This window comes from Talpa europaea (assembly GCF_964194135.1).
Source record: "Talpa europaea genome assembly, chromosome: 5".
Taxonomy (NCBI): domain Eukaryota; kingdom Metazoa; phylum Chordata; class Mammalia; order Eulipotyphla; family Talpidae; genus Talpa; species Talpa europaea.
This window is the reverse complement of record NC_140071.1, coordinates 116,677,100-116,697,632: the sequence shown is the minus strand read 5'-3', so window position 1 is coordinate 116,697,632 and position 20,533 is coordinate 116,677,100. Positions and strand designations below refer to the sequence as shown.

General features: G+C 38.8%; 1 protein-coding gene across 2 annotated transcripts in view; it reads right to left on the bottom strand.

Moving 5' to 3' along the window:
• CORIN (corin, serine peptidase) overlaps nt 1-20,533 on the bottom strand; it is a gene marked incomplete at both ends in the record, with an annotated part of 178,757 nt that overhangs the window by 77,012 nt on the left and 81,212 nt on the right. For both annotated transcript variants that reach the window (XM_084233149.1, XM_084233150.1), the window contains one exon: nt 1,253-1,366. In XM_084233149.1, coding sequence (XP_084089275.1) covers nt 1,253-1,366 — 114 coding nt within the window. The remainder of the gene's footprint in view (nt 1-1,252; nt 1,367-20,533) is intronic.

Genomic DNA, 20,533 nt, shown 5'->3' with positions numbered 1-20,533 from the left:
GCAGTAAACACAGCTTCCCTGCTGCCCAACACCCCCCCCCCACCCACCCCGCCACAGTAACTATTGCTGACCACGGAGCCATTCAAAAACCATGAAAACATAATTGTATATGGTTGTTTTGGATGCAGGTCCAGCAATGTATTTTTGAGGCTAATTTTTCCTTTTGATCTGTTGCATAACTGCAAACAAAGTTGAAAGCTGAATATATATTTGTGATGGACTGAATGTATGTGTCCTCCCAAATTTTGAGGCCTAATTTGGAAGCGTTAATCTCCAAGGTATTTGGAGATAAGGGATATGAAAATGTTATAAAGGTTAAATGAGGTCATGTGGGTGGAGTCCTAATTCAATAGGGCCAGGACCCAGATAAAAGGATGAGCTCCCAGAGCTCCCTCCCACTTTTCTCCCTTTCTCATTTTTACCATCTCTTCTCCAAAGAGATCATGTGAGCATACCAGGAAGTGGTAGCTGCCTATAAGCCAGGAAGAAAACTTTCACCAAATACTGAACCCTGTTCAACCTTGATCTTGGGACTCCCCAGCCTGCACAAATGTGAGAAAATAAATGTCCGCTGTTTAAGCCATGCAGTCTGTGGCAGCTGTAAGACAACCCAAGCAGACTAATGCAATATTGGACAACCAACCAACCAATTCAGTTAAAAAAAAACAAACAAAAAAATTAATCAAGTTAATAGTAAGCAAATTGAGGCTGTTTAAGGCTGAGCTTACCTATGCATGGATTTAAAACAGTTAAGGCCATCAACTCCCTCCTGGTTTAAACAAACAAGCAGTATAAACAAACAAGCAGCTTTGTACCTGCTCTGTCATAAATATTAAGAATCATGGAGGTAAAAAACTTTCCAATTAAAAAATGTCATTTTAAAAATAAGTTGACGTTTACACTCAAAGCTTTAAAAACAAAAATAAAAAATCCTCACCCAAATAAAATAAACAAAAAGCTTTCTCCCAATTTTAAGACACTTTATGCAAAACCACTTCAGTCCCTGACCTGTTCTGATATGGCAGGGAGCTCTGGTGTCCCTGATGAAATCAGGCCTTTGAAAGGTGTGCAAACACACTGCTGTCACACTGGGAGAAGATAAACACATTTGCTCACTTTAGAAAGGCCAAGGAAACTCGTTTACACAAGTGATGGGTGGTTGTCAGGATGCAACAATGGAATGCCTTTGGTTTCCAGGTCCCTAAATAGAATTTCTGTGCCCAGAGACCAAGCCCAGCAGCCCGGCACTTACTGCAGTGAGACTCATCACTCCAGTCATCGCAGTCATTGTAGCCGTTACACTGCAGTTTCCTGGGGACACAGATCCCACTGGTACACAGGAAGCTATCACCCCCTCCACACAGCACTGGAAAAAACGGGCAGAAAAACAATGTTGAAATGGAACTTTATTTTTTTTTAAAATTAGGAGAGATAAGTAAACAACAAAGATAAAACCGTCCCTTGTTTTTCAACTAAGTTACTTCTAAATTCCCTCAGTTTTATTGTCCATTGTTTCTTGGGTCTTCTAGAACATTGTGAGATTACCTGGGGATGACACAGAGCCTGTTTGCCTGAGAAAATCAAAACAGAAGGCTCAAGGGTTGTATAATTTATGTAGACAAAATACCCAAAGGGAATATATTTTTTAATAACTGCAAATTATTTCAATGTGAAGTGATATTAACTGAAAAAACATTTGTAAAAATTCTCTCCTAAATTACTATTCAAGTTGGCAGAGAAAATTATGTAAAAAGAGTCAGTTGATGTGCATTTGACCACAGGCAAAGAGAACCCATGTCCTATATTTGAAATGTCTTTACTTACCTTAATAAAATGCCAGCCGAAAAATGTCAGCAATTATGGTATAATGAAAATGAAATAACAAGTGAATACCAAGGTAAGATAATAAGCTAGAAAGACTTCTTTAAAAAAAGCATTCAATATGAGGATAAATCAGTTCAAAATATTAAAATATACTTAAATATTTGGTAAGTGCATCAAACATCTTTTAAATATCCATAAACTTTGACCCAGAATTTTTTTTAATCTTGGACTTCATACAAAGGAAATTTTTATGAATGCATGCAAGTTTTTATTTTAAAGACTGTTTTACCATTGTGACTTAAATGAGGAAACTATAAATTTTTTTTGCAATAGTTTTGTACCTCCAAATAAGGTATACTGTGAAAACCACTGAAAAGTGTGCTGTAAAAAATACCTAATGTCCTGGGACAAAGTTCAAGATAGTTTAAGTGGAAAAACACCATTTGGTTCTCAAAAAGTATAACATAATTTGACTTGGAAAGGATATCAAAAGTACCATAACTCTGCTTTTAGGCTCAAAAGTAATTTTTATTTCTTCATTGTACTTTACTTCACTTTTTACAAATGCTTTTCCAATGACCATTTCCTACTTTTTTAATTAGGAAAAAAATCGACTTATCGTGAGTTCTGAGTAACAATAGAAAAACACAACCTTTGAAAATTTTTCTCAGTCTTCCTCCTGGTGTCTCTCTCTCCCACCTTCCTCCCTCCACTAAAGCTAGTGCAGCCCTTCGTCAGCTGTGTGGGCAGCTGCCTGCTCACTGTCACCACTCCCTGAAACATGTACTCCTTGATAAGATGACTATCAAGAAAAACAGGACTAAAGAAAAACAGGATTAAAGAAAAACAGGACTAAAGAAAAACAGGAAATTTTTGACTAAAAAAAAACAGGAAATACAGAACACATTGCCTAAGCATTGGAAATAGAGAAGTGCAGACTGAACACTCCTAGTGTGAAGCCCATTTCTCTCATAGTCTCCAGGTTCCAAGGCTCAGGAGGTTCTAAATATCTAACAGGGAAAAGTCACCTCAATCTTGAATGGAACACAACATGTTGCCACAAAGCAAGGGGGAAAAAAATGTAATTAGTGGATTATTTTCCAACACGATCAAAGAAACGAGTGTTTCCATTTGCTGAACATAAAGTGTGAGCTGATTTGGTCAGTTTCTTTGATCCTATTTGAATCATATTCTTTACAAGATCAACTACAAAAGTCTGTTTTCCCCTTACATCCCACAATTTCAGTATCAACACAATCGACATCTATGGATTTCTACTGGCAAAATATTCAGCATCTTTATATTTTTTACCATCTTAGAGGATTCAGCAAAGAAATGCATTCCTGTCGCTACAAATACAGACTTCTAAAAGGTACACAGGAAACCAGATATAAAATGAAAAGCCAAAACACTAAGGTTTTACTGGCCAATCTATACAATAGCCTCTTGCGTTAAGAGGAAATTTTCAAAGAATAAGTGTTTATCCTAGTGTGAGAGTGTTTCTATATTATACTGGAGAGTACAGAAATTCCATCTGTCTGCATTTCAGCAGCTGCAATGCCTCAGAAGAATTATTGCATTCCCCACCTTATGGCTCTGATGATTCCTTGGGAAATGTAGCTGAAAGCTCAAGATTAAAAAGCTCTTTACATCTAGATTTCCTCTTTAAAACCCTATATATTTTACTCCAGTAAAGCCAACTTTTGTGTATGTTAGATCAAATCTGGATCAAATTTAAAACATGGCATTGCTGGCATTGTTTTGATTATTGATATTCCCTGTTTTGGCTGATTCTGCAGAAATTGATTTCTTTTGTGTGTTCCTCCGAGGGAGGTGTGGTTGCTCATGGTTTTAAGATACTGGAAATAATTCCTTTACTCTCATTTTTTCTTTGAAAGTTCATAGTTTCATTATTATTTTAGTAAAGTTAGGACTTTTTTTCTTTGTGGGACCCTCGCCGGCAGCCGGGGAACAAACCGGTGCTGCCGAGGCTGCCGGCAGGCTTGCAGCCCAGCGCTCAACCACTGCACCACCAGGGGAGGCCCAAAGTTAGGACAACTTTTGTATATATCTCATTCCTCCTTACCCCATAATCAGAATTTTCTTTTTTTTTTTTTTGTGCAAAGCTGTCCAACTCACAAAATGCTTCACAAACATATCTACTTGCAAATAGCCCAGAACACAGGCAGCATTCTAATCACAATTTTGTGAGGAGGAGTGGTAGTTACACATCATGGAATGGAGTCTCATAGGATTGACAGCTATTGCCCAAAGCCAGGTAGCTTGGAAAAGGTGAAAAACAGCCCATAATGGTGAAGGATGGGCTCCCGGCCCCCCTCCTCCACACCACACCCAACCCGTTTCTAGTACAGGGACAATTATGTAGGCACCTGACATGTGGTCAGCACAACAGTGCCAGATTCAAGAAAAAGATCAAATTTGTCATTATCTTTTTATCTAATTAAAAAATAAATGTCTGCCTTCAAGGTGAATTGGATCAGATAAGATGACATTCCATGTTAACTTTGGGTTTTTTGGAGAACAGTTCTAGAAAGCAATTTACAAGTGCCTGCAGAGATTTTTTCCAACCATCAATTTCACTGTCTTATAACAATCATCTTCAAACAGCCTTTTGACATAGCCCTTAGGATGACAAAGGGAGATTCCCTGAGGAGAAATCCAGCTTTAACATTTTGACCCCATCACCACTGGAATCATCCATAAGGCTGGGAGGTTTCTGTTGGACTTTAAATCAATAACAGACAATCAATGGAATATTCATTCGTTGAATGAACTAATATTAACTGAGTGATTACTATGGGTTGTATATATTGCAGCACCTTAGGGAGCAGTGAAGAAAAATAATTCCCTACATTCAAGTAGCATGTATTGTACTGTGCATCATCTGATACATTCTCTTGCAAACTAAAGATGCTTCCCCACCAAAGTTGACTTCCATTTATTTTCATGTGTAACAATTAGTTAATATTAATGTCACAACAGCAGCATATGAAGGTATATTGCCAAAACACTAGTTTACACATCCAGATAATAGAGACAGTTACGAATCAGCTAGACTTCAGAATGCCAAGGATTCTGAAGAGTATGCTGCCATAGGTATGATAGCTCTTTTAGTACTCTTGTCTATGATAACGAACTGCTGAAATAATATCCATAGCCTGGAATGACCTTTAGATTTTCTGTATCTACTTCCTGGACTCAGATTTCTCTGCCTATCTGTTGTGAACAGCATTTATATTGGCAAATATTCTCATTAGTCTGGTTGTTAACTTTCAGAGTATTATTCAGCAATTACCTTCCAATCACTGACTTATAGTGTCCTCATTCAGTCTGTCTTGGTGCTGTTGCTTAAAGTTTGAAGCCCAGGATCAAGTTTACCTCTGAAAAGAAAGTCAGCCTGGCATTGAACGTCATCAGCTGAGCCTGCATGAAGAACCCATTGGCCTTCCATTCTGCATACTGCTCTTTTACAAAGGTTGCCAGTGTGATGGGGGGGAAACCAGCAGGTGAATGTAGGATCCTGGAAACTTATTGCAGACAAGTTTATGATAGAGGAGGAAATGATTACACCCAATGCTGCTGATAGGTAGAGGAAGATGCAACTTGTGACAACAGGACGTGGCAATGTGGAGTCAGCGGAGGCCCTGACAAGAGCCTTTTCAATGGAGTGGTGAGAGCAAAAGTCTGACTGCAGTGAAGTCAAGAGAGTTTGAGAGATGGGGTAGTAGTTCCGAAAGGAAGGACAACTCTTTTGAGGCAAAAGAGAACAAGTAGTTGGCTGGCAGCCTACAAAAAGATATGGGGTAAAAAGTGTTTTTCAATGTTTTTGTGTTCATAAATTCTTTGCAAGGAGCCTAGAGTGGTACTACGTTCTGCTCACAGGTAGGTTCTGGTCAAAAATGACTCTTAAAGATACAGGAGCTCGTGGATGGGGGAGCATCAATCAGGAATGTATTTACAATCTGAAAATGTAGCCAGTCTTGTATGTTTTTGTCCTTCTAATCCCCTGAGATGTGGTTTACTCTGAGGAAGTATCTGTCTAAGTGAGAAGTCCTATTTCTTTTAATCTTCTTCAACATCTGCAAGACATATAGTAAATATTTCATTTCTCCATCTCAACTTTACTCCATTTCAACCAAAGAGATCACTGTTATCTGCTTTATACATTTAGTTTCATGTCAAATTTCCTTTGCATTTGGATTTTGCTGCCCAAAGCAAGTGAGAAAATCAGATTGGCCTTAGGATTTTTAGTGTTGAGTTAAAGTCTGAGAGCTTACATTTAAACTCATTTTTTGGATTATGAATATTTAGTTCTTAATTATAAGCTGCTTAGCTTTTCATTATATTTAGACTTGGAAGAATGGGACATAAGGTGAAAAACTTTTGATACATGTAGGGTGGTAGGTCAGGCAGTTTAGGAAAAATATAAAACCTGTGAAGCAAGCATGAGCAATGAGACCTGGAACCAAATAGACTCAAGACCCTAGCTTAAAGGTATAGTGGCAGGTAGATCTAATCCTGTCACACTTAAGTGCTTAAAATATCACATCACTTTATTTTTTGAAATCAAAGTGACACATATGTTTCCACTCAAAAAAGTGATAAGAAATATTATGCAGGGCCTCCCCGGTGGCGCAGTGGTTGAGCGCTGGGTTGTGAAGCTGCCCGCAGCCTCTGCAGCGCTGGTTCAATCCCCGGCTGCTCCCCGGCCACCGGAGGAGGGTCCCACATGGCGCGCAGACCTCTCCTGCTGCCCGCTGCTCTCCTCAGCAGTGTACTTCGGTCCTTCTGCCTGCTCTGCTCCCCGCTCTGGCTCTGGTGAATTCTCTCACCCTCCCGCACTTCTGACTGTACCCAGTGCTTATATAAATAAAATAAATAAATCTTAAAAAAAAACCTGTTTAAAAAAAAAAAGAAATATTATTCAGGCATATTGTGCATGGGCTTTGACTTCGTTAGGATGGTACAAGAACCCACAGGATTTACTGGGTACCTGGAAGAACCAAGAAAGGAACTCTAACTTTCAATTTCTCAGAAAACTATGACAGGGTCATGGGTCTTAACCTTGGGGTTTATGCTAGACAGGATACTCCACTGTATCTGGGCCAAATCAGAGTACAGGAACATGGCCACAGACCTAGTTTGCCTAGCTGCCCTGCAGCCATTTCCACCTGAGATTCTGCCACAGTGACTTCATCTCTTACGATGGTGGTAACCATCTTACTGCAAAGACAAGGTAAAACCAATCCCTTCACGACATGCAAGTCTCTAATTCCAAGTCACTCAGCTAGTATATTCCATGTCCTACTTAGTGAGAAAACATCTTCATCAAAAAATGTTCAAAGGAAGTTCAAAACACCTCCCCAAATGAAATGCCCTCCAGTCCAAGTCTTCCTCGACTCACTTTCTCCTCTGAAACAAAGCTATCTTTGATTCAATGAAACTCTGCCATCTGGCCTTCAGCTTAATTTCCTTAAAATTAAAGTGACATATAATTATTGCCTGTCCAACAGCATGGTAGATCTATCATGCTCCAGGAAAATCAGTCATTGTAAAATTGTCAAAAAATCATAAGCAGGAAACAAAAACATATCTGTTGGTAGCACTCTGATAGAAGGTAAAGTTTAGAAAGTAGTTATCATCATACTGCAAGTCACAGTATAAAATAGAAAAAACCCCGCTCAGTGGATTTTTAAATCTAATTAGCAGAGGAGAAAGTAAAGAAAAGCAGAGTGCAAAACAGGAAGCTAAGTTATATCATCAAGGACTACCAAAAATTGACTGCCAAGGGAACATCTGAAGAAACATTTTTAGAAAGAATTTTATCCATTCAATATTTCAGAGAGAGAAAGAGAGGTTAGTAAAATAGAAGGGAGGGAAGGAAGGAAAATCAACTTCCAAGGAGAGATTGAGTGATGAGAAATATATTCCAATCTATTCCTCTAGTTTTACTGTCTAAAAGTCCCAAATTGGACTCACAACAATTTTGTCAAAAATCATTGGGAAATAAAATGTACAGAGGACTCTGTAATGTATCACTTCCTTTAAACAGTAGAATAACAGATACAAATTTCCAAAGAATATGGACAATCTAGAAACCGCATGTTAATATTTTACCCTCTTGACAAAGCAGGCAGGGATTTCTAAATTCAGAGGTAATTACTCAAATATTTTTGAGCATGTGTTCCTTTCTCAATTTGCTTTAGAAAACATTTTACTTTCTAAACAACTAATTAGCATTTAATCATACTTTAAATCATTTTGAGACTTTTCTCCAGACATAAGGTAGTCTAAAATGATAGTTTACAATTATTCATCATGAATCATAAAATATATATTACATAATATGTATAGTACCTTTGATGAATTTCAAGTGAATGCAAGATATTCTCCATAAAGGATATATATTCATATCATAAAACAAAGGAGCCATATGATCTGAAAAGAATAACAATATCTTGCATGCATAAGATCTAAAAAAAAGTAACATTTTTCCAGACCTTCATTAAATATGTAATAGTTACATCATCTATGGAAAGACTTAGAATGATTAACAAAGAAAAATAATCAGTTTTAAGAGTCATACCATGGTATTTTTATCATTTATGTTTTACACATTAGACTGATTATATTTTACAAGTTATAGTTCATGGATTTTCAACATAAACCAAATTTATTGTATTTCTTTTTCTTTTTTATATTACTTTTCATTTTTTACATCATTGTTCATTTTTAAACAATATTTCCTTCCCCCCACCCCCTCAGGTGTAGTCCCCATAGTTTCCTTCACTAATGCCCCATGCACCATCAACCAAATTTATTTTTAATTCTAGTTTTTTATTTTGTCCATTTCATACATGGACAATCTAAAAGCTAGAATTATCTATAATTTTACAATTCTATTGGGTCTTGAGACACAGAAACAGAAATAATGCATATATTAAGAATGTGAAATTTCTCACCAATTCTCTATTCATTACTCTAACTTAGAGTATTCCAAAGCATTATCACTCATCTTTGCTCCTTTGGGCAAGTTATTTAACCTTTTCTGAGCTTCATTTTCCTTGTCTTTCTTCCCTGCTTTGCAATTGTCTGAGCATATGGATCAGTAATGGATAGAGAGCTCCTGGCACTCAATCAGGTTGGTTTGTTTAGATAGATTAGTTAATGTTTACTAAGGCTGTGTAGTGTGCAATTTACTTCTGAAAGATGGCTGTCACTAAGTATAGAAAAATACCTTAGGTCTAAAGGGTTCACCTGCAAATAACTAGAGTCACATTCCCCAACTTTGTGGCTATAGTGCTATCTACTTAGAGCTGAAAAGTGGGGCATTGAATTCATTGTATCAATAAGATAACTAGAAAAGAATGTGGTCTAAGGAGATCCACAGAGGAACCAAAATATTATCTAGGGGTAGATTTCCTAATTTTGCTTTGGCTCATAGACAGAAAAGAAAGTCAATTACTCCAAGAAAGTTGACTTTACTGTTAAATCACTTGTGTGCTGTCAAATGATTTCCATACTGAGGGAACACAAAGCTCCCTGAATTCTCTCCCATGCCTCCTCCACTTTGCTACTGCTGCATGCCTTTCACAGCACAGCTACATAAAATCTCTCCTAGGATTCCTGGTTACTAGGATTGTATATAACAAAGTCACACAGACTAAACCTAACATGGAAAAAAATCAACCTTGCCTAAAACTAAATATAAGCACAATTTAATTAACTTGCATTCCAGAGTCATAGCTGCCAACTTTCAGAGATTGGGCACATGGCCCCAAAGCCCTCAGAAGGAGGGGGGAAAAAAACCTTTTCTTTTTTTTCGCAAAGTCTTCACAGGATTCACATGTTCCTTTCTTTATACCAATAGAGAGGAATAATGTCTCCTGTGAACGAGATACAGAGATCCAATCTGGGGCACAGAGAAAGTCAGGGCAAGAAGAGATGAGAGATGAGAGGTTAATAGAGTTTCAGGAAAGATACAGAGGAAATGCATGGCAAATAGTCTGGCATTGAGATCAGTCCCAAGTCAAGGAGGGAATGGTCTACTTTATCTCTCAAATGAGGAAGACATTTGTAAGGTAAATGACCTCTCTCCCACTGCTAACCTTTATGAGGCCACCTGCGGTCCTGTACTTCTCCTAGGTTGTATGGATGCCTGAGGCCAATGGGTGTGGGTGTGAGGCACAGGTGATCATGATTATGGACACCTGGGTTCAAGGAGCACAGACATGGGCATGTGTCAATGCACACACCTGTGCCTAGAGGCAAGGAATATAAGGAGGACCACTCTGAGGCGAGACCACAAGACAACACAACCGAGAACACCAGGAATGCCAGAGAGGGGCCAAAGAGTGCAAAGATTCATGGGGGACAGGGAGGCTCAGTTGCCAGGCAGCCTCCCAGCCCTCCTCGGCCAGTGCCTGTCTCCTTGCATACCAGGCCCCCTGCCTGGTGTGCCTGCGTACCTGGTTCCCTGAGAGAGCATTAAAGGTCTGTAAAATCTGTCAAGGGTTTCAGGATTCTCCGTTCCATATGTCTGAATCCACAGTGAACCTGCCCCCTGCATGCTTGCACTAGAAAGAACATTGCTGCAGACAATGGAGAATCAAAAACTACGCCCCTCTCGCTATAAACTCTCCATACCATAATTTGTGCAGTTATCTAATCTCACCTACTGATTAACCCAATATGCTTGAATTAATTCTGGGGAATTTTTTGACATGAGGGTCAGTCAATGGTGGATGGATTGAGGGACAGGTTGACTGAGCACGGCATGGTATCGATAAAGCTGAGAAAAAGCCATTTTCTCCCACTTGCCAAAAAGTGATGGAATATGCAGTTTCCATGCAAGATCACAAGATGGCAGCCATACTCAGCACATAGACCCTGTGAGGGAAGCGCTCAGCCTTGGACCCTCACCATGTGAGCTCCTGTGAAAACTCAAGTGAATTCTTACTGGGAGACTTTTCTAAAGGGTATCATTTGCTTGTGTCGGTGACTGGGTAAATTAAAAACCATGAAATCCAACTTCTGTCAATTACTATTACAGAAGAAATCAAAAGTCCTTCATAATTGATGTTTTATTCACATCTTCTGCACTATTAGTTTTCTTATTGATTTATTGGAGCTCCTTTTGTTTCAATTTTCTTTAATCACTGCTTTTCCTTTAAATTCATAGTATCTTTAGCTACACAGAAGTATTGCATGTGAGGCAAATATGTTAGTTTTTATGGTTTGAGTCTTCACAAGCTATATCTATGTGTCACAGAACAGAAACTTTATGATAATGATTTTTGACTGTTTCATTGTCTGCTATAGCCATAGGTATAAGAGTGGGGGACATACAGTGTAGCTAAATAAACCGCATTCAACTTAGATTATTTGTAGAGCAGATAAAAAACATAGTGGCCAAAATGAAGAGACATTCTGGCCAAAATACATTGAAAACAGATCTCAGAGATGGGGAAACCCGTCAGCTTTCCTGTCAAAGTGATTTTGACATGGCCACAGGGGGATGCCTACAGACTGATTGACTGATGTTTGTTAAAATAAGCAAGCTTCTCATATTGCTGAATGGTCAAAATATAAAATGTATAGCCTGAGCTAGATAGTCTCCAAAGAAGATACACAGAATGGCCGACAGGCACATGAAAAGATCGAGCACTTATCTGAGAAACACAAATCAAAACCACAGTGAGTTACCATCTTACCCCTGAGATGACCCACATCAAAAAAAAAAAAAAAACAGAAACAAGTGTTGGCAATAGTGTGGAGTACAAGGAACCTTCTTGCACTGTTGGTGGGAACATAGGCTGGTCCAGCCCCTGTGGAAAACAGTATGTGGATTTCTCAAAATATTAAAAATAGATCTACCACACAATCTAGCACTTCCAGTCCTATGCATCTACCCCAAAATGGCCTGATCTCTATTTAATAGAATAGAATAAAAGGGCTCCCAAGGTGCTTTCCAGATTCAAGTTTCAGCAAAATGCCAAAGGGAAGCAATTCTGTGACTCCTTTCAAGTCAGTACTTTTCTAAACAACTGCCACCAGAGGGCAAGCACATCATAAATTTAAGCACTGGGTTCTTAATACACTTAAGGGAAGAGTCCAGGTGTGTGACAGTATTTGAAAACAATGGTAATGTATGTGTTTTCAGCGTTTATGCTAAAATAAAGTCACTTCTTTTGAAATTCATTTTGCATTTTAAGTATAGAATGCTCATATTTCAATGCATTATGGGCCACTAATATATACTTTGTGCATTTCAGAATGGAGATTTTTACATTTTCATAACTACCAATCACTTCAGAAATCCAATTTTTACTCAGCCAGTTTTGTTTCAAGTGGCTTTTAATACTTTAAAAATTGTAATTTGTAGATAATGTGATTTTTGTGGACTCCAAATTGATTTTTCAGCAGGTGATCTCATTACATATGCTTGTTAGAATGTCTCACCATGGCACCCAGATTAAAGTGAAACTCTTCACAGCTGTAGGAAAGTTCTGAAATGTTAGTATCCTAAACTCCAAACTGCTCTGCTTTAAGAATTTTGAATAAAACTGCCAATATTTCTCAGCAACTATCTGCCTAAGAAAATTCTGTGACAGCCATTCCAGGGCCATTTACAAGTAGACAGAAAAGGAAGCCAAATACTTAATAAAATTTGGCTTGATTCAAAGTACTCCTGGGAGGTCTCGCTGCCTAAAATATTTCCCAGCTGAAATTCCTCAGTTTGAATTTTACTCATTTAACTTGAGCCAAAAGTCTTCAATTAAAAGGCTTTTCCTGGGGACTCCTCATTTATTCAACCAAGAATTCCAGAAGCCACTATCATGATGCTGGTCATGAGGCTGTGTCCCTCTGCAGCTCTAGAGGATGCATAGTAAGACTTTACATTGACCTGAAGAGACAAAGCCCTCATGAGCCATCATTACCTCCCGAGATAGTGCATAGTATGTTTACCTTCAAAATCTTTTTAAAAAACATTTCTAAAAGTTAGTATAAAATTAGGAAAGGATAGCATATAGGGAATGGAGGCCCCCCAGCAAGGACTTGCCTGGGTAAACACCCTAAAGGGCAAAGGGAAGGAGGTTAGGCCTCCGCCTTGCTAAGTCCCACTCAGCATCAGACATCCACGACTTACCAAGGCGATGTCTTCAAGGTTCGACCTTCATTTTTCCTTAGAACATGGTTCTAAATGACAACCTCATTTATCAGGGAATGAAGTCAAGTTTTGAGAAAATTAGAAACTCCCAGTAACATAATGTGGTGCCAGCAAGGCACAGAGCAGGGTGTCTATGATCCGGGCAGACGGGTAAAGGAGAGTCCTAGAGACCTCGGTGGCTTTTTCAGGCTTTTATGAGCTTTTTCCATCATTTGTAGTGTGGCAACCAGGTACACGGCAGACAGGGGTGCTGGGGACCACGAGGCTGGCAGGTCTCCCAGCCACCAGTGAATCTTCACTCTTTCTGGGCTCTCTGGCCCACTCTCGTGGGCTCTTCTCTGCTTCTGCTTCTGATGCGGTTGCTGCTGCTTCTTTCACTGCTGGCGTCCCTGTAACGCTGCCCTTATAAGCCCAGTCTCAGCCCAGGTGCACCCACCCATGCAGGCTCACACCCTACTCCAGGTGTCCGCCGTCAGGCACACGTGTAGGACCGCAGGTGTCTATCATTAATACTAACAGTAGGAGGGCGGAAAATCCTGACAATTTTCACTTACCCTACACTATTACTGTCCCCCCCAAAAATCATCAACTGGGTGACATAGAGCAATGGGGACGTATTCGCTCACATTTCTGGAGGTGAGAAGTCTAGGATGGGTCTCCCTGGCCCACTTTTCTATAAATTCATTTATTAAATCATCCCAATGTATACTTGGAGCCAAAGTACTCATTTTTAGCAAAATTATTTTAAGTCTATGTAAATAATCGAATATAGCTTCAATAGTTCTACAAAAAAGGCAAGATTATGAATGATTTTGTTAATTTTTTACAAGAATATTTCTGCTGATAAAACTTTTACTGGTGCTCCAAAGAGTATTTTATAGATTGTAACAACATTGGGGTAAATGTCTGATAAATCATTTTGAAATACAAAATTTATCTAGAGCTGATGATTCTCATGGAGTAACTTCAAAATAAAAGAATTAACTCTTTGTATAAATTACTTTCATATAAGTATGAATTCAACTTTAAGGTAAAGAATACAATGGCATTTTAATGTTTCTCCTGATATTTCCTATATATTGTGTACATTGTATAAGAAATCAAAGTATTTTCAAAATTTGCATTCATTTCAAAATGCCTGTTTATATATTCTGTAACAGTATATTGTCAATTTTTGGGTATTTTATATTATCCTCATCATTAATAAATGATTCATCCTAAGGTCACACAAAAATAGTGTTCTTTTCTGACAATTATTAAATGGTATTTCTATTTCTAAGCCTATGGCTATCCATTTTGCAAGGTTTCAGCATTCAAAATCAAAGATTCTAAAAATCTTTGAAGAATTCTAATAACTCCCTGATAAATATTTTATTGCAACATTCATGCGTATGCTTTTATTGTATGATAATATGAACAGTCTCTGCCCAAGTTCAGCTGCTCCTGTGTCAAGGTTCAGGTTGGAAAGTTAACATTTGTACAGGTGCCACAAGGTCAGGCTCCGGGGACATAAACCCAAGCTATTTCCCACAGGTCCAATATGGAGCCCCTCCTCTACCCTAGGCCACGGTCACTATTGCCACCCCTGGCTGCTTCTTCTGTTGCTTCTGCAGTTGGGGTATCCTACAATCCCTAGGCATGTGCATGTGCTTTGGACACCAGTCAAATGCTCACAGCACCCAGGCCACCACTCTCAAACCAGCTGACATGTATCCAGGTTTGCACAGGTTACCACCTAGCACAATGGTACAGCTCGAACACAGTCTGTTATCCTATCAAACCTCACATCCAAAATACAACTTTCATGATGAAGCTATTAAGAAATTCAAGATGGTGACAGCAGAGCAGGAAACCAAGCAGGGACCCTTCAGATCACAGATCCCTTGCCACTGCACAGGTCACCTGTCCATGAAGCCAGCCCTCCCCTCAGCCTTTCGAAAGAAAAAGAAAAGCAAGATAGGTGAGATGGAGATGAATGCCTGCAACGAGTTCTTCTGAGAAGTTACAATGGCAGAACCCCAGGATCCCACTGCTCCTCAAAACCTGACCCTTGGATCATTGCATTCATCTCCACCCACATCTCTGCTGCCACATCCACCGAATTCCATCCTGTTGGAGTCACTGTCTAGACATGGGAACTACCAGTGGGATATGGCCAGGACTGCTGGTTGTTCATCTCAATGTACTCTCCACCTCTTTCCATAGTAATGGAGTTTGAGATGCCTCTATGGTTGCCCAGAGACAGACTGCATTTCATAGCCCCTTCGTGGCTAGGAGTGATGATGTTTCTAAATTCTCTACATTTTAACAGGATCACATTATTTTCCTTCTCCTTTATGTGCTTAAAAGGGACTTAGTGCAAGCAAATGACCCTCCCACAAGCTGGTGCACAGACACAGATAAGGACCACAGTCTAGGAATCGGTAAAACAAAAACTGGATGGGACCTAAGTCTCTGGGTGATTTTTTTGCAGCAAGATAATCAAAGCTCACCTAAAATCTATTACTTAAAAGAAAAATAAAATGTTATTTTCTTTAAGCCATGCATTTCAGGGTCTACTTCATTCCAGCAGATTAGTTTTTCTATGACTAATACAGATGATATGAATCTGAAGAGGTTTTATTCCCACTTCCCATATATCCATAAGGCAGATATGAGAATGAAGTCAAGTCTATGAAATGAAAGTTAGGACTCCAGGCAAAAGGTGGGTCCACTATATCCCTAAGAAGATTTGGGGTATACGTTCCCACAAGACGTTCATTTATCATGTCAGCTATGAGTCTAAATGGGTCTTGGTAAGCCAGCGCAGCCAAGAGATGTAACCACAGCTTTGCTGCTATGAGAAAACAGCTTGCATGTTTGCAACATGTAATTTGGAAATGTATCTCTGAAAAACAGCCCTTTTATTGGCTGAGGACTGCCTTATAGAATTGTAGTGAAAATTGAGATAATACATGCAAACCATTACAGTATCTGACACCAAGTGAGCTTTCAATAAATTTCATCTTCCTCATTATTCATGACATTATTAAATTAGCATGACAATATAGGCAGCAAAACAAAGAAAGCATTTATTTTGAGGACATATACTGCAACAGGTATCATTTGGGGTATTAACTGGGAAACAACCCTACCCACAGAGTAATGAGGGATGAGTTAAACATTCTAAGCTCTTGGCTTCCACAAGTAATTCTACACTTCTTTTTGAAAATGATTACATAAATATTAGTTCAGAAATGCATGAGGTTTTAAAACATCCCCTGGCCCTCCCTGTTGGCACAAGGGTTTAAGACGCAGCACTCTGAAGTTATCTACAGCCACTGCAGCACAAGTTTGATCCTTGGCCAGGGAGGTGACCCACATGGCTCAGCAGACCTCTCCTATCTCGCCTGCTGCTTCCCTCCACAGTTTATTTCAGTACATCTGCCTGTTCTGCTCCCCACTCTGTCTCTGGTAAATCCTCTCACCCACCATGCCACTGGCCTGTACCCCAGCTCTTGCATGCATAAATAAATAAATCCTTAAAAAGTAAAAAAATAAAATATGCCCTAGAGTAGACAATTAGATGTGACAGTTTAGAGAATCAACATGGAAGAAATTGCTTGTGCATCAGAAAGAAGAAACCAAGAACTGGGTTCAGGAGAAAAACATGAAAGGAAATGCCACCAGATCCACTCCCCACCCATGAACCTGGCAATTGGAGAAATATGTTTACCTTCTGCAATATCAACTGTACAATCAATACTACGCAATGGATCAGGGAAGACAATTTCTTAAAACTGAAGAAGAAAATAGGCTATCTTCTCTGGAAGAAAAAAAGAATAAAAGGAAACCAATTAAACTTTAAGCAATAGGGGATAAAAAGAGATAATGGAAAATTTTAAGACTTTAATTAGGTGTGGAGACAATCTGATAATAGACAAAACCAAGAAGTCAGACTTTTAATTACTTACTTATCTCTAAAATGCTGTTTTCGAAGAGTGAACAATGAATAAGCAATAATGAAGAACAGAAAGTGAGATAAAATAGGTGAAATCTAGAGATAGATTTATTAAATAATCTGAATTTGGCAGTATTTCCCTTTGCTCTGCATTTTTTGAGGAAGGAAATATCCTACACAGCAGAATAGTAACATACATAACTGAAGTCTATTTGTTAAGATTCTTAGTGTCTTTCATGATTTTATTAAAATTCTGTAAAATACAACACTGGTCTCCACCTCCTAAAATTGAGTGTGGTAATTTTTAACATTTCCTTGCAACTCCAGGATCTTTACAAAGAGCAGCAAAAAATTGCCAGTGCTGCTGGGAGGTGCCTGAGTGAATTTGTCACTTATGCAAAGTTGCCCCAGACTGCTGTTCTCTTTGGGTCCTTGCCTTTTAGAATTCTTCTCTCTTATATAAAGTTTCACCAGGCACCAGCTCTACTAGCGTAGGGATTTCTGCACCAACAGCTCTATCCATCTCCATTTCCAATTTGTCGTTAATTACAGTGTGCTGAAAAAGTTATTAAAAAAAGTTTTTAGACTTGTTTCAAAAGTAAAAGTGAATGGGCTATGAAAGAAAAATAATGTATATCACTCTTGTGTGTAATAAAAAGAAACAAAGTGATGAACAGACAAAACCTAGCCAAAACAAACCCTTTGGATCTGGCTACAGAACTTAGGCTGCCAGAAGGGTGAAGAAAGGGGGTGGGATGGGAGCAAAGCAGGGAAGGGGCCCAAGGGACTGTGGTACTTCAATGGTAGGTGTGATGTGGTAACATACATTTTAAGAGATGTGAGCCTATACTCCTAACAAACATACACTGATGTAAACTAACGTTACTTCAATTAAAAAAAAGATGTGTTATTGGGCCTCCCCTGGTGGCGCAGCGGTTGAGCGCTGGGCTGCGAAGCTGCCTGCAGCCTCTGCAGCGCCGGTTCGATCCCCGGTCACCAGAGGAGGGTCCCACATGGCGCGCAGACCTCTCCTGCCGCCCACTGCTCCCCTCAGCAGTGTATTTCGTCAGTCTGCCTGTTCTGTTCCCCGCTCTGGCTCTGGTGAATCCTCTCACCCTCCCGTGCTTCTGACTGTACCCAGTGCTTGTATAAATAAAGAAATCTTAAAAAAAAAAAAGTGTTACATATACACAATGGAATACTATTCAGCTATTAAAAATGATGAAATCCCGCCAATTGCAACAAACAGACATGGATCTACAGGGTATTATTATAAATAGTGAAATAAGACAGAAAGACAAATACCATATGCCTTCATTCATGTGATACATAGAGAACTCAAACAAATGAATTAACTAAATAAAGCAAAAATAAACTTTCAGACTATAACACCAAATTAGCGAGGCACTACCATATTAGTGGTTACCATAGGAAAGGGGAAAGGAGGGTAAATGGAATAAAAGGGGTAATTGTATGGTAATGGCTAGAACTGGACTTTTAGTGGTGAACTTAATGGAGTATATGAGGTGTTGCTTAATCTCAATGCACACCTGAAACTTTTATAATGTTATAATACAACATAACTTCAATAAAAATGTACTAAAGTGAAATAAAATAAAGGTATTAAATGAAAAATATATTTAGGTGGTATGATTAAATTACAATGTCTGGATAAGTGAGGTGCTACCACATGTTGAAATGACTGAATTAAAATAGAAGCCTCCCTGGTGGCTCAAGGGGTTGTGACACAAGCTATGAAGTTATCCACAGCCACTACAGCATGAGTTTGATCCCTGGCTGGCCAGGGAGCAACCTACATGATGCAGCAGACCTCTCCTGACTTGCCCACTACTCCTCTCAGCAGTGTATTTCAGCCAATCTGCCTGTTCTGTTCCCCACTCTGTCTCTGGTGAATCCTGTCACCCACCCCACACCTCTGGCTTGTACCCTGGCTCTTATATGCATAAATAAATAAATCTTTAAAAAAAATAGAGGTGGTACATGAAAAGAGGTAGTGTTGCTACAGTGGAAAAAGCAAGGGGCTTTACTATTAGAAGGGAGTTCAAATCCCAGCTCTCAACAGATGTGCACATACTCATACCCATTAATGCAGAGGTGTTTTGAAGATTAAAGGAGATAAGAAAATGGGCCTGACTCCATATCAGCACATTTAGAGCTCATTACAGGAAAGTTACACTTTTATATCATTGAATATATAGTGGAAATGTGGATGTCTCTTATATACTCAAAAAAGATTATTATAAAGCTAGAATTTAATCTGTAAGAAAAGAGTCATCTTTAAATTATTTGGTGGAGGGTAGGAGAGGAAGACTAGAGAAAGGTCAGATAATATAAACTTCCAGTTATAGGAGAAATGAAGTCCTAGTGATGTAATGTACAACACCATGGTGATCGCCAACCCTCTACATGATAGTTAGGAGTTGTTAAGAAAATGAATTCTAAAAGTTCGCAGCATGAGAACATATTTTTCCTTTTCTTCTTTTAACTTTCAGTAGTAATAGCAATGTTGTGAAAAAGAAGCTCTAAGAAAGCAAGAAGATTCTCAAAGAATTGGAATTCTGAATCATCTTGGCTAAATAAGAACAATGAAGAGAATTAAGACAGTAGTAAACATCAAGTGAAAAAAATTATTTCAGTTACAATGATGAAAATACAAAACACTAAGAAAAAAGCAAAATGCTCTAACTGAAAGAAATAAATATTGCATTAAAATCTAGTAATTACCACAAACTGAAAACTGTCACCCTCTCATCAGAAATAGCTCATAATCATGGAACCAGGAATAATATGGGAAACAAAACACACAAAGGGCACATTGGGCCTTGTGTCAGGACCTCCTGATGACACTGACTCACAATCATCATCTTAATAGTCCTCATATAGGGGAATGAATATAAAGAAATATCTCTGGTGCAATATAAGGCAGGGACAAATTTCCTGTTCCTAAGAATTATGATAGATTGGAATAGGTTTGCCAAAGCATATTGTTCAACTTTCCTCCAGGGAAGTTTCATGAGAAGACTAAACTCTGCATCTGTTTGGCTTGAGGTAGCCCCTCTGAAGAGAATGGAAAGCAGTAGAAAACTTTTCAGCATCAGAACTGCATGGGAGTTATTGGAACTGTCATTTGACATACTCAATTAAGCCAAATGTAGTACTCTATTTTCCCTAATGTTTATGTTGCTCCCTCAGAGTAAATTGGCTGTTTAGAAAGCTCTTCTACCCTTGGAGGCACACAGAGTAACCCAGTGACATACGATGAGGATGAGGTCTGTTACATCGTGCCAACTTGTTCCCAACATCTGTTCAGTCTTTTCAATGACTCATTCAGAGCATTCAGTGATTAGTGCAAGCAACTATGATCTTCCAATATTTGACTTTTCCTTGGACTTTCACATACCCACACTTTGGTTGAACTACATGATTTTGGAAGAACAAAGGCACAGAATGAAGCTATATCAATGAATAAGAGAGTTCAAACTACGAAAGACTTCATATATAACTTTTGCAATTCAAAGGACTCCCAGTCAACCCGATGTTATCAGTCAAAATTTAAA